Genomic DNA, 15073 nt, shown 5'->3' with positions numbered 1-15073 from the left:
AAATAATATGGGCAAACCTAAAACATGCTTAAGTTAGCCATTTACAAATATGGGTGCAGCCCTAGGCAAAATGTTGTACTTATATTTTGTGTTTGACTAGGCTTAAGCAAATATAAAGTATACTAATATCATGTGTAAGCTTAGCCTGGCTCATTAACACCTCTAATAATATAAACTTAGCAATAATCAATATCTAATTTAAAGCTTAATTTGAATTTACATATTATTTATATATCTATATATAGAAGCAAATAGTGACACATTAACTGGAGTAGGAAGGAATAAATAAATTTAAGTAGGATTTAAATAAATACTCGTATTTATATTATTAAGATGTACATATTTTATAACATTTGTAACATTTTGAAGTTGGTAAACTTATTAGTAGTGTAGTGATCTTGGTTGTAATTTACCCTTTACAAAATTGGAATCGAGAAGTAGTTGATGTTGGCTACTAAACACTGGCATGACATCTTGTGTTATAGTTCACAAGTATTTCATATTTACGTGACATTATTCTATCTTATATGTCACATTTTTAAAATCCAAAAAGTCTAAAATATTTTTAAAATTAAAAATATATATAAAAATTTAAAAATGTCCAAAAAATATAAAAAAGTAAAATCTTTAAATTTTAAAATAAAATTAAATAAAAATATTATTATAATTTACTTTAATTTTTTTTAGTTTCCAAGATATCATGGGAGCAAATCCAATAACTAATTCTCTATTACTTTAATTATTATAATTTTAGATTTTTTATTATAATTTATTTAATATTGTTTTATGCATGAAGAAATTATTAAGGGACCACGGCATCCAATTTAATTACATTTTGTGGAAAATTAAATGCAATTAATTAGAAATTTCCCTTCATACCAAATTTTGTGGACATTAAATGCATTCTGTGGAAATTTGGGGTTTTGGAAGAATCTTCCATGCGGAATTTGGGGTTTTGAAATTTCCAGCAGCCTATTATCAATTAAATGCATTTTGTTGGAAGAAACTTCCTTGCACTTCATGTATTTTTGTGTTTTAGCTAAGCTTAGTCTATATATTTGGAGTTGTGAGCAATGGCAATTGCAACCATGACTACTCCTCTTCCAATTTCCTTTTTCCCTTTTCTTCTTCTCATTCCCGCTATCTGTTCTACCATTTGTCATGCCAATTCCAACCTACTTTGCATTCAAAGTGAGAGAGAAGCCCTTTTGAAATTCAAGAATGATCTTATTGATCCTTCAAACAGGCTATCTTCATGGGTTGAAGGTAGGGATTGCTGTGAATGGATTGGTGTCTTCTGCCAAAACTCAACAGGCCATGTCCACCAACTGCACTTGGCTTCTCTTCTTTCAGCCCCAGATTTTAACGCAACACCAGCTGAATGGGAAGCTTACTACAATTCCCTGCTAGGAGGCAAAATAAATCCTTCACTACTGGAGCTGAAGCATCTCAGTTCCCTGGACTTGAGCAATAACAATTTTAGCAGCATACAGATCCCGAAGTTTTTCGGTTTGCTGGAGAGTTTAACATATCTTAACCTCTCTCGAGCACGATTCCAGGGAGCAATTCCTCATAGCCTGGGGAATCTTTCAAAGTTACAGTATCTTGATCTTGGAGGTAATTATTTTGATTATTTGGAACAGGTAACATTCAAACTTCCTTCTTTGTTAGAGTTGCACTTGTCAGGTTGTGGATTACATCCATCTTCGATCAGTGTTAATTCTTCAAAATCACTGGTTATTCTTGATCTTTCTTGGAACCGCTTTTCTCCAGTACCTAAGTGGATATTTAGTCTTCATGGTCTTGTGTCCATTGATCTTAGATACAATGATTTGGAAGGCCCAATTCCAGATTACTTTGGGAACTTCTCGTTTCTTGAAGTTCTTGATCTTAGTGGGAACTCACTCGATTCATCCATACCCAATTCGTTGTATAGTTTAAACCGTCTTCAGTTCCTTAGTCTTATGGGTAACCAGTTACAAGGAACAATCTCGAGCGCCATTGGAAACTTGAGCTCTATTACTCACCTTGATCTTTCTTATAATTATATGTTGGAAGGAAGATTACCAACCTCTCTGGAATATCTGTGCAAATTGAAGGAGATGGATTTGTCATATAATAAAATTGAAGGTGGAATATCAGAAATCCTACAGAGTTTGTCTAGATATTGTTTGGGTTCCTTAGAGTCATTGGATATGTCCAATAACCAACTTTCTGGCCATTTAACTGATCAACTTGGACAATTTAAAAATCTATCTTACTTGTCCCTTGCTCAAAACAAAATTTCTGGTCCCATTCCATCATCGATAGGGGAGTTATCATCTTTGAAGTTCTTTGATGTTTCAGAAAATCAATTAAATGGTACTTTTCCTCTATCTTTTGGACAACTGGAAAGTTTGGAAACTCTGAATTTTAGGAATAATCTATTGGAAGGAGTTGTATTAGAAACCCATTTTTCTAATCTCACAAGATTGACAACTCTAACAGCATCACACAATAGGCTTAGATTTGAACCAAACTCAAGTTGGATTCCCCCATTTCAGTGTGAAACTATTGAATTGGGTCACTGGCATCTTGGCCCAAAGTTTCCCCAATGGTTAAAATTCCAAAAGAAGTTGTTTGTGTTAGATATCTCTAATGCAGGAATTTCAGGTGTCATGCCCACTTGGTTTTTGAACCTTCCAACTCAATTTGAATATTTAAATCTTTCCTTTAATCAACTTACTGGAGGGATTTCATATTTGAATGTGAAAGACATTGTTGACTTAAGATCAAACCAATTCAGAGGACCATTGCCAAGAGTATTCAGAAATTTACAACATTTAATTTTATCAAATAATTCATTTTCAGGATCTCTTTTTGAATTAGTTTGCAATTCATCAAGTGGGGAATTAATGGAAGTTCTTTACATTGATAAAAATCTTATCTCAGGAGAAATTCCAGATTGTTGGAATCATTGGCAGGATTTGGGGCTTTTAGATTTGGGAAGCAACAATTTGACCGGAAAAATACCACCTTCTTTAGGGCATATAAATCTTACAGTGCTAAACCTTCGAAACAATAGCATGTTTGGAGAATTGCCATCCACATTGCAAAATTCCAGTTTGATTATGCTTGATCTTAGTGAAAATCATTTCAATGGAAGTGTACCAGCATGGATTGGAGACAATTCCTCATTACTTAGGATTATAAGCCTTCGATCAAATAATTTTGATGGTCATATTCCACATAAAATTTGTGATCTTCTAAATCTTCTGATTTTGGACCTTGCACATAACAACATTTCAGGCACTATTCCAAAATGTTTTCGTAAATTGTATTCAATGGCCAACAGAAACAACCGGGAAAACTATATGTATGTATCAGAAGGTCTTTATTTGAGTGCATTATTAGTGTTGAAAGGACGACAGGATGAATACGGTGCCACACTAGGGCTTGTTACTAGCATAGACCTTTCAACTAACAGTCTTACGGGAGAGATCCCAAAAGAAATTGCACGTCTCGTTGAGCTACGATCATTAAATTTGTCAGGAAATCTCCTAACAGGAAATATTCCGGATAACATTGGCAACATGAAGTTGATGGAATCTCTTGATTTGTCGATGAATCAATTGAATGGTGAAATCCCTCTAAGTTTGTCCAATTTGAATTTCTTGAATCACTTCAATGTGTCCTACAACAACTTGACAGGACAAATCCCAACAAGCACTCAGCTTCAAAGCTTTGAAAACTTTTCTTATATCGGCAATCATCTTTGTGGACCTCCTCTCACTAAAAACTGCAGCACAAAAGATTTTTCAACTGATTCTGAAAATCATGGAAGCAGCGGTGAAGAAAATAAAGTGAATTGGCTTTATGTCAGCATAGTTCTTGGTTTTGTAATGGGATTTTGGGGTGTAGTGGCTCCCTTGTTTTTCATCAGGCCTTGGAGGCATGCATACTATCGAAAGTTAGATCATATCTATGCTAAACTGTATGTGTTTTGGGCTACTATGGATATCTAGTTTGATGGGGAAAACCATGTATAATTGATGCATCTGAGCTAGGTGTGTTGCTACATGATCGTTTGGTGTTGAAAGATTAGTTTTAGCATCTGTCCTTTTTTTGGACCTGTTTGTGTGCCAATAAGGTAGCCTGCTCACTTGTGTGAGTGGCTTTGTTATATGGAAACCACATAGAATGGAATGCTTTTTCCCTTGCATCTATTTTTTCGAAAAATGTTGCAATTATGCCTTACATTGATACAAATAAGGATTGTGAACAGTAAGTTCGGGTGTATGGGGTGAGCCTGTTGGCTCGGGTTTAGTAGTACATCTCCTTTTTGTATTCACTTTTATTTTGTGACTTTCTCAGTAATGAATTTCTTTTTCTCTCAAAAAAATTTAGTAATTTTAGACATGCATAAAAGTATAAGGGTAAACTACACCCAAGATCACTCTAAAATTTATTTTCTCAATTTGGTCACTCTAATTATGATAATTTTCTGAACTAGTCACTACTGTTAAAAATTTCATTAATCCGCTAATGGATTGTTGATGTGGCACATTAACCAATTGAGTGATGATATTTGACACTTTCTTTTGACTTTTGACAAAAACATAAGGACCTCTTTATAATTAATCCAAAACACTTTTTTTTTCTCTTTCTCTTCTTAGTGTAACTCAAAATGGAGAAACCAAAACAGAACAGGGCATCTCAAAGCTACATGTCCTTCACCATTTTCTCAGCAATGAATCTATGGCAACTATCAATGATAGCGCACCATACACCCACAAACTCTATTTAATGAACACAAAAACATATTAAATATAAAGTAGCGTGATTAGCATAACGTTAATAAAATCATTTTAGAGTTACCTTGGGTGAGTGATTTGTCTTATAATAAGTGCTGCCTATTTCAATTCCTTATCTATTACCTACCTTTGTTTGGATGTTACTCCATATCACTTTGATTTTGGAGTACCCCAATATGCAATGAATCACTTTGATTTTGTTTTATCTTGACTTGCAAGCAATCTCTTAGAATTTGGGTCACACAACTCTAACAATCTCCACCTTTACATGAATTTTTAAAGCGTCATCTTTGCCAAAGCCTGCACGGGCCTATCTTGAATTATGTTGGGAATTAACTGAGTCGAATATGTGCTTAGAAGCTGGAAGACTATTAACCTTCGACTTGTGCACTACCAAATCAAAACTAATCTGGTGTGTCGTTGAAAGAAACAAAAATAATCTATCCCTAAGAAATAACAAAAAAAATAGTATAAGGGAAGTAGATTCAAGTCCATAGGACTAGATCGCTACAGCTTATTATTTCTCAAAATCTTGGGTGCAGTCATGCCCAAGAAAAACTTCTGACTTGGAAAAACAAATAAAAAATAGAATTAAGAATGAGTTGAGATTAAATAAATTGAAATCGCAATTGTTAGAAGAAATAAAGTTGAGAAAAAAGGGGGTTTTTGATTGAGGGATTCCAGCCTCCAATTATCTCAATCCTCCTTTAGTTAAATCATAGGCTGTTAGGTGATCCTTCTCATGACTGAATAAGCTAGTTATAGTAGAAGAGGATGCCTATGACCACCAACTCCACTTAGGTTATAGCCTTATGATCTAGAGGAATCTGACTCCAGCCAACTGTAATTTTTGTGGGACCGTCTTACACTAGATCATTGTTTCTCAATGGCGAATGCCACGCCATTTCGTCTCTTGAGCTTGACAACCTCGACGTAGTAAGTTAGCGAACCGATTGTGTAACATTCCCAAAACATACAAAATGGCTGTTCCTTGCATAAGATGAAAAAGATTACTTTCAGAAGGATATGGATGAAAGATTCAGTCCCGTAATGTGAAAAATGATGAATACTCATTGAGAAGGGCTAAGTGCGGGTTCTAAGCCTCATGAACTCATTTTAAAGAGTCTTGATAACCTTTAGATAACTTTATTTGCTCATGCTTTTCGAAAAAAAAACACAATTTTAATGGAATGGAATTTTATTGAAGAAGAAAAGAAACAAGAAGGCTAAGAGCCTTAGGGGGAAGGAGTTTTTTTACAGAAGTGATGAGTGAATATTCATGTCACTCCATCCCCTATTTATAGTACATAAAAAGCCTAGTTTATTCCTATTTAATCTCTAGATGATAATGTTTAAAAGATATAATTTGAAATTAAATCTAAACAATATCATAATAATCCTAACAATAATCCTAAAAATAAAATTCAAATTCAAATAAAGTTTTACGTTCATAAATCTCTTCTTTGAAATTTTACCCCAAGTCTTCTACACTTTGTATTTTCATTACCATTTCTTCCCTATTTCGCATGCTGACCTATTTTGTCTTTAAATTCACGCTTTTTGCCCCCAAATTTCCTTTTGTCATCAATTTAGCCCCTACAAGATAAAAAAACCATAAACAGCCTAAATTAGTAGGATCGTACTCAAAATATATATGTAATTAACACATAAAAGTATGTCATTTTAGAGTATTATCATATCTCGGGTCTGATTTTCACAAATACAGTGCCCTAACTTTTCAAAACTGCGTCCAAAAGACAATCTCTCTTCAATGAAATCATCATATCTTTTCACTCCTATAACCAAGATGCCTTCGCTCCAAATGAGTTGACTTCGACTCCATAACAGACGAGGGACTTCCAATTTGATAAGTCACTGTAGAACCTTACAAAATATAAAGGTTGTCGGTTCTTTTACCTTTTAACAAAACGAGAGCCTTACGAGACACTTTAATGTTGCTCGACTAGATGTTGATTCTGCAACCTTTCGGATCTAAAATACTTAAAGAGATAAGATTCTTACGTAAATCAGGTACATACCTAACATCTGAAGGTGTCTTAATCGTCCCATATTAATATATATAAAAAAGTTTTATGGTTCTCTTTATAAAAAAAGTTTTAAGAGTTAAATAAAGCAAAGTAAAGGATAAATTGATATATTTTCAATAATTTTTTAAAGGCCAGAAAAATCATTACGCAAGTTTAAAGCAGTATTCATTTTCAAAATTTTGCCTAATAATGGCCAAAGATATAGAAAATTAATCTTGCTCAAACTCTATGTCTTTCATTTTCTCTTCTTTCTTTTTTTCTCCTTTCGCTTTTAAGACCTAAAAAGTCTTAAAAGAAGGTGGGAGTGGGACTTCCTTCATAGACTTTTAGGGTATTGTAAAAAACTTCCTTCATTGCATCCATTTTGTGGAAAATTCAAGCTAGAATTAAGGGACCACGGCATCCGTTTTGTTTGACTGAACTTTATAACATTTCTTTAATTTAATAATCGAAATTCATATTACATTTTGTGGAAAACCAAGTGCAATTAATTAGAAATTTCCTTGATACCAAATCTGCAATGCATTTTGTTGGAAGAAATTTCCTTACGCTTGATGTATATTTTTGTTTTAGCTAAGCTTACCCGATATATTTGTAGTTGTGAGCAATGGCAATTGCAACCATGACTACTCCTCTTCCAATTTCCTTTTTCCCTTTTTTTCTTCTCATTCCTGCTATCTGTTTTACCATTTTTCATGCCAATTCCAACCTACTTTGCATTCAAAGTGAGAGAGAAGCCCTTTTGAAATTCAAGAATTATCTTTGTAATAGCCCAATTTTACCCTGGCCAGTGCCAAAACAGAAAATAAAACCAAAATAATAATAAAAGCCCAAAATCCAAAGCCCAAACCAGAATTGCCTAAAACCTAAAAAAACCCTAGTCCACAATACTAAACAGAAAACAAAGAAAAAAAACCCTAGGTGCGCCGCACCTATGCTTGCCTTGCTGCTGCCGTCGCTCCCCACGCGTCTAACGCCTTCTACCACCACCATCAGCCTCTGACACCTGCAAAACGAACAACATGCAACAGTAAAAAAAGAAACAATAGCAAAACGACAAAAAAAATAGAAATTAGGAGTCTTGTAACTTTGCTATAAAAGCGAAAATATCCTATTTGTAATTTTTTTACGCACGATAGTAAATCGAAAAAGCAGAGCAGAAATTTCAAAAGAGGTTGACTTAGATCTATTACTGTTTCTCTCCATTTTCTTCTCTTTTTTTTTTGCTTTTTATTTATTTATTTTTATTTCTTTTACAAATCTATTTTTTTAAAAAAACATAGAAATAAAAAGGGAGTTTAAAGGAGGCGTACCTGAGGGCTGCGCTCCGCCATCGTGAGTGTCTGAGGTAGCCACCTCTGATGAAAGATGGCCGAAAGACGAGGGATCCTTTGCTTGTTGGGGCACCCTCGTTCGATTATTGGGATTTTTGACTTCAAAATGGGATTAGGGAGCCCGAAACAGTCAAAATAACCCCCTTTTTTGGGACTCTAGCCACCGTACACGGGGGAACCGCCGCCGTCGGCTGGTGGCCATGATGGACGGACGGCGGCCCTATTGGCTGAAGCCATGGTCGGAGGGGAAGCAGGTGAGAGAGCAAAGAGAGAGCTCTCATTTTTTTTAAGAAAGGGTGCAGAATGATTTTTTTAAAAAAACTCAGCTTAAATAGGCCCTATAAAATGACATCGTTTTAGGGCTGATTACAATAGCCCCAAAATGGCGTCGTTTTGGCCTCTGACCCAAAAATCAATCCGTTGGCCCTCAGGATCCGCGTGTTTCTGCGCTGAAAGGGATATTTGCACATGTGGCCCTTCTGCTTTTGCGAGGCTTTGCAATTTAGTCCTAAAATTCTTTTTTTTCTCTTACATTTTGCGATATAATTTCATTTTTGTTTCATTTTAGTCTAGACGGAAAAGGTGCGTTTCAAAGGACTGGGAATAATTTCCTATCTCTGGTCCTCGCCCTTTGATGCGGTCGTTGAAAGCACCAAAAATATCCTATCCCTAATAAATAATGAAAAAGAATAGTAAAAGGGAAGTAGGGTCGAATCCTCAAGGATTGGATTTGCACAATATCTTGTTCCGTGAAATCTCGGCAGAATCTTGCCCAAGAAAACTTGTGTTCCTAAAAAAATAAAAAATAAAAAAATAACAGAATTAAAGGTTTGGATCTGGAAACAAAAAATAAAATAAAAACAGAATTAAGAATATTGAATCGAAAGTTTGAGAAATTAAAAATAGAGTTGAGAGAAATGAAATTCTTATGGGAGATTCCAGCCTCCAGTTGTCTCGTTCCGCCTTGGGTTCAATCCTCAGCTTTTAGATGAACCTTACCAAACCGAATAAGCTAATTATAGTAGAAGAGGACGCAATGATCACCAGCCCCAAGGATTTAGACTTACGATTTGGTGGAACCTGACTCTAGCCAATAGTCGCTTCTGTGGGATCGTCTTATGCTAGATCAACGCTTCTCTATGGCGAATCCCATGCCATTTTGTCTTTTGGGCTCGCCAACCTCTGATGCAGTAAGGTAACGAACCGACTGTGCAACCTTCCCAAAACATACAAAGCAGCCGCCTCTACATACGTTGAAAAGCTTACTTCTTAAGGTACATGGACAAAAGCGTTAGCCCCGTAGTGCGGAGAAACGATGAATACTAGTTGAGAAGGCTAAGTACGGATTCTAAGCCTCATGGACCTTTTTGGGGATTTTCGACAACCTTTGGCTAGATGGATTTAGTGGCTCATGGTTGTGGTAGAAAAGAAAATAAATAAAATAAAATTGGATATTTTATTGATATGAAATATGAGAAGAACAAAAGCCTAAACTTTTGGGAAGAGAGTGTTTACAGAAAAAAATTCCTCCATTTTGAGTCACTTCACCCCCTATTTATAGTGCGGAGATAGTCTAATCCTACTTAAATTCCTAAAAGATAAATACATTTAATTAAAGATAAATAAAGATAAATAAAATAAAATCCTAAAATTAAATAATCCTTAATAATTATCTTAATATTAATTATCCTAATATAATTAAAATAGAGTCTGATAGAATAAAATCTTTTCTTTTTGCATTTCAACCCTTGTGTTCTCCATACTTGCACTTTTGGCACCAACTTTTCCTTATGTCGCACATTGGCCCATTTTATTTCTAAATTCACGCTTTTGGCCCTTAATTTTGCTTTTGCCTCAAATTTAGTCCCTATGAGATAAAAGATCATAAATAGCTTAAATTAGCATATTCATACTCAGAAAAATACATAATTAATATATAAAAATACGTTATTCTAGAGTGTTATCACCCTTTTCCAGCGCATTTCAGTTGACCCCTTTTTCCTTTTTTATTTGTAACTTATGCCTTTAAATTCCATTCAAATTTTGATCCAGTACCTTTTATATTTATTCATCCGTTTTATTAAAATTTAGACTCCAAAGTTTATTTTAACCTCAATTTGATCCTTTATCCGTTTAATTTCAAGCTTTATTTATTTATTTATTCTTTTTCGTTCTGTTTTATTCATTTATTTATGCATTCATGCATTTATCCATTTCTTTACTTTTCTTGTGTTTAGAATTTATATTGTTATTTATTCCTTTATTTATACATTTCATTATTATTATCACTATTATTATTATTTTATTATTATCATTTTTATTAGTGTTTAATTCATTTTTATATTTTTAGTATTAGAATAGTAATTAATATGGTCATTGTTATTATTATTTGGTGATTATTATTATAATTAAGTCATTATTATTGTGTTCTATGATTTATTACTTACCTTTTAAATATTCTACTAATATAGGTATTTTACGTTATTTCATTATTATTGTACTATACATTGTATGAAAAAATTGTTCGCCTTCACATGATATTTGCATAAATTAAACGTACATCTCGTTAAATATTACATTAATTCTTACTCAAATTCAAAAAAAAAGAAAATTTTGAAAAATAATACAATGTTTCGTTTTTGGAAATTCGAGAGATCGTACCCTAACTTACTGGTTCTCGATTTTCTCGTTGAACCTAAGCAACTGAATATCCTTTTGAGATTAATATACAAAAGTTTTAAATAAAAATAAAGGCAAGCTTATTCTCGAAGGTTCAATGTCTCGTGTCCCAACGTACGGGGTGTGGCATTTTACGGTCTCGAGATGAGAGGGTCTTTAACGTTTATTTCGATTTATTCAAGCAAATTTTAAGTAAAATGAACATTAATACAAAATGGGATCATATTTTAAATTTCCGTTCAAATTTTCAATCTTTGACATTAAGACATTAATTAATCAACTAGGTATCGATTTTGGGCGTATCGAGGGTGCTAATCTTTCCTCGTGCGTAACCGACACTGAACCCATTTTTTGGATTTTGTAGACCAAAAATTGTCTATTTAATAAATTTAAACTTTTATTAAAATGATTAAATTATAAGGTGACCCGATCACACCTCATAAAAATAATTGGCTGCGACTCCCATTTTCGTTTTCGTTTTTAAATAAAAAGTCGACCCTTTTATCAAAAAAAATGGTTTCGACAATGTTTTTGATCTTCAAACAGCCTATCTTCATAGGTTGAAGGTGGGGATTGCTGTGAATGGATTGGTGTCGTCTGCCATAACTCAACGGGCCAAGTCCACCAACTGCACCTGGCTGCTCCTCCTCCTTTAGCCCCTGATTTTTACGCACCACCAACTGAATGGGAAGCTTACGAGCAGTCAAGACTATGAGGCAAAATAAATCCTTCACTGCTGGAGTTGAAGCATCTCAGTTCCCTGGACTTGAGCTATAACGATTTTAGCAGCGTACATATCCCAAAATTTTTCAGTTTTTTAGAGAGTTTAACATATCTTAACCTCTCTCAAGCACAATTTCAGGGAGCAATTCCTCATAACCTGGGGAATCTTTCAAAGTTGCAGTATCTTGATCTTCGAGGTAATCATCTCAAATCAGAAAGTCTTCAATGGGTTCCTGGACTTTCTTCCTTATAGTCCATTGATTTGAGCTATGTGAATCTTTCTAAAGCAACTGATTGGCTACAGGTAGCATTTAAACATCCTTCTTTGTTAGAGTTGAACTTGTCAGCTTGCATTTTGGAAGATGATCCATCTTCAATCAGTTTTAATTCTTCAAAATTACTGGTTGTTCTTAATCTTTCTTGGAACCACTTTTCTTCAGTACCTAAGTCGATATTTAGTCTTCACAGCCTTGTGTCCATTGTTCTTAGTGGCAATTATTTGGAAGGCCCAATTCCAGATTACTTTGGGAACATCTCGTTTCTTGAAGTTCTTGATCTTCACCAGAACTCACTCAATTCATCCATACCCAATTCTTTGTGTAGTTTAAGCCATCTTCGATTTCTTCATCTTTCTAGTAATAAAATTGAGCAAGACATATCAGAAATCCAAGAGTTTGTCTAGATGTTGTTTGGGTTCCTTAGAGTCATTAAATATGGCAGATAACCAACCTTCGGGCCATTTAACTTATCAACTTGGGCAATTTAAAAATCTATCTTATTTGTCCCTTACTCAGAACAAAATTTCTGGTCCCATTCCATTGTCTATAGGGGAACTATCATATTTGAAGTTCTTTGATGTTTCAGAAAAAAAATTGAGTGGTACTTTTCCTCTATCATTTTGACAACTGGAAAGTTCGGAAACTCTGAGTTTTGGGTATAACCTACTGTAAGGAGTTGTATTAGAAACCCATTTTTTTAATCTCACGAGATTGACAACTCTAAAGGCATCACACAATAGGATTAGATTTGAAACAAACTCAAGCTGGATTCTCTCATTTCAATGTAAAATTATTGAATTGGGTCACTGGCATCTTGGCCCAAAGTTTCCCCATTGGTTAAAATTCCGAAAAAACTTATCTGTGTTAGATATCTCTGATGCAGGAATTTGAGATGTCATACCCCCTTTATTTTTGAAGCTTCCCACTCAATTTGAATATTTAAATCTTTCCTTTAATCAACTGACTGGAGGGATTTCATATTTGAATGTGAGAGATTTTGTTGACTTGAGTCAAGCCAATTCAGAAATCCATTGCCAAGAGTATTAGGAACTTTACAATATTTAATTTTATCAAATAATTTATTTTCAGGATCTCTTTTTGAATTAGTTTGTAATGCATCAAGTAGGGAATGGATGGAAGTTCTTTACATTGATAAAAATCTTATCTCAGGAGAAATTCCTGATTGCTGGAATCATTGGCAGAATTTGGAGTTTTTAAATTTGGGAAGCAATAATTTGATCGGAAAAATTCTATCTTCTTTAGGGCATACAAAACTTTTCGTGCTAATCCTTCAAAACAATAGTATGCTTGGAGAATTTCCATCCACATTGCAAAATTTCAGTTTGACTATGCTTGATCTTAGTGAAAATCATTTCAATGGAAGTGTAACAGCATGGATTGGAGACAAGTTCTCATTTCTTAAGATTCTAAACCTTCGATCAAATAATTTTGATGGCCATATTCCTCATAAAATTTGTGAACTTCTAAATATTCTGATTTTGGACCTTGCCCTTAATAACATTTCAGGTACTATTCCAAAATGTTTTGGTAAATCGAGTTCAATGGCCAACAGAAGCTATCTAGGAAACTGTATGTATAAAGGGGGAGGTGTTCATTTGACTGCACGATTAGTGCTGAAAGGGTGAGAGGATGAATACAGTTCCATACTAGGGTTTGTTACCAGCATGGACCTTTCAACTAATAGTCTCACGGGAGAGATCCCAAAAGAAATTGGTAAACTCGTTGAGCTACAATCATTAAACCTGTCAGGGAATATCCTAACAGGAAATATTCTATACAACATTGGCAACATGGAGTTAATAAAATCTCTTGATTTGTCAATGAATTGATTGAATGGTGAGATCCCTAGAAGTTTTTCCAATTTGAATTTCTTGAATCACTTCAACGTGTCCTACAACAATTTGACAAGACAAATCCCAACAAGCACTCAGCTTCTAAGCTTTGAAAACTTGTCTTACATGGGCAATCATCTTTGTGGACCTCCTCTCACTAAAAACTGCACCTCAAAAATTATTCCAACTGATATTGCAAATAATGGAAGTAGCAATGAAGGAAGTAAAGTGAATTGGCTTTATGTCAGCATAGTCCTAGGCTTTGTAATGGGTTTTTCGGGTGTAGTGGCTCCATTGTTTTTCATTAGGCCTTGGAGGATTGCATACTATCGAAAGCTGGACCATATTTGTGGTAGACTATATGTGTTTTGGGCTACTATGGGTATCTAGTTTGATGGGAAAATAGCATGTATAATTGATGCATCTGAGCTAGGTGTGCCGATGTGCTGCTACATGATTGTTGTGCTAAAAGATTAATTTTAGCGTCTGTGATTTTTTTAGACTTGTCGATGTGCAAACAAAGCAACCCACTCGCTTGTGTGAGCGACTTTGTTATATGGAAACCACGTGGAATGGAATGCTTTTCCCCTTGTATCTTTTTTGAAGAATGTTGCAATTATGCCTTATGTTGATACGAAGGAGGATTGCGGATGGTAGGTTTGGGTGTATAGGATGAGCCTATTGGCTCAGGTTTAGTCGTCTTTCTCTTTGTGTTCTCTTTTGTTTTGTGACTTTCTCAGCAATGAATTCCTTTTGTCTCTCAACAAAAGATAATAGTAATTTTAAACATACGTAAAAGTATAAGGGTAAACTAAAACCAAGGTTGCTCTAAATTTTTTTTCTTAATTTAGTCACTTTAATTAAGATGATTGTTCATGCTAGTCACTGCCATTAAAAATTTCTTTAATCCAGTAACAAATTGCTGTTGTTGCACATTAGCTAATTGAATGATGACACGTGGTACAATTGACTTTTGACAAAAGCTTAAGAACCTATTTATAATTAATCCAAAACACTTTTTTTCTCTTTCTCTTCTCTCAATAACTCAAAATGGAGAAATCAGAACAGTCTAATAGTTACATGTCCTTCTCCATTTTCTCAACAATAGATCTACGGTAACTATCAACGATAACCCATCATACACCCACAAACTCTATTTTAGAGTTTACCTAAAGTATATTAAATATAAAGTTGCGTGATTAGCATAAAGTTTATCCAAATCATGTTAGAGTTACCTTGGGTGAGTGTTTGTCTTATAATAAATACTGCCTATTTCACTTTGATTGGATGTTACCCCATTTCACTTTGATTTTGGAGTACCCCAATATACAACGAATCACTTAGTTAATTTGAATTTATTCTTAA

The 15073-nt window shown here is 34.3% G+C and overlaps 1 protein-coding gene across 1 annotated transcript; it reads left to right on the top strand.

The window, feature by feature from the left end:
- The first annotated feature begins 1005 nt into the window (after nucleotides 1-1005).
- On the top strand, nucleotides 1006-4201 carry LOC107961806 (receptor-like protein EIX2). The gene has a single exon (XM_016897955.2). The coding sequence runs from the start codon at nucleotides 1074-1076 to the stop codon at nucleotides 4002-4004; it is 2931 nt and encodes a 976-aa protein (XP_016753444.2). The 5' UTR covers nucleotides 1006-1073; the 3' UTR covers nucleotides 4005-4201.
- Nucleotides 4202-15073: the final 10872 nt, after the last annotated feature.

The sequence above is a fragment of the Gossypium hirsutum genome, chromosome D11 (genome assembly GCF_007990345.1).
Source record: "Gossypium hirsutum isolate 1008001.06 chromosome D11, Gossypium_hirsutum_v2.1, whole genome shotgun sequence".
NCBI lineage: Eukaryota > Viridiplantae > Streptophyta > Magnoliopsida > Malvales > Malvaceae > Gossypium > Gossypium hirsutum.
The sequence above is the reverse complement of the archived record's forward strand: the minus strand, read 5'-3'. Positions and strand labels throughout refer to the sequence as shown.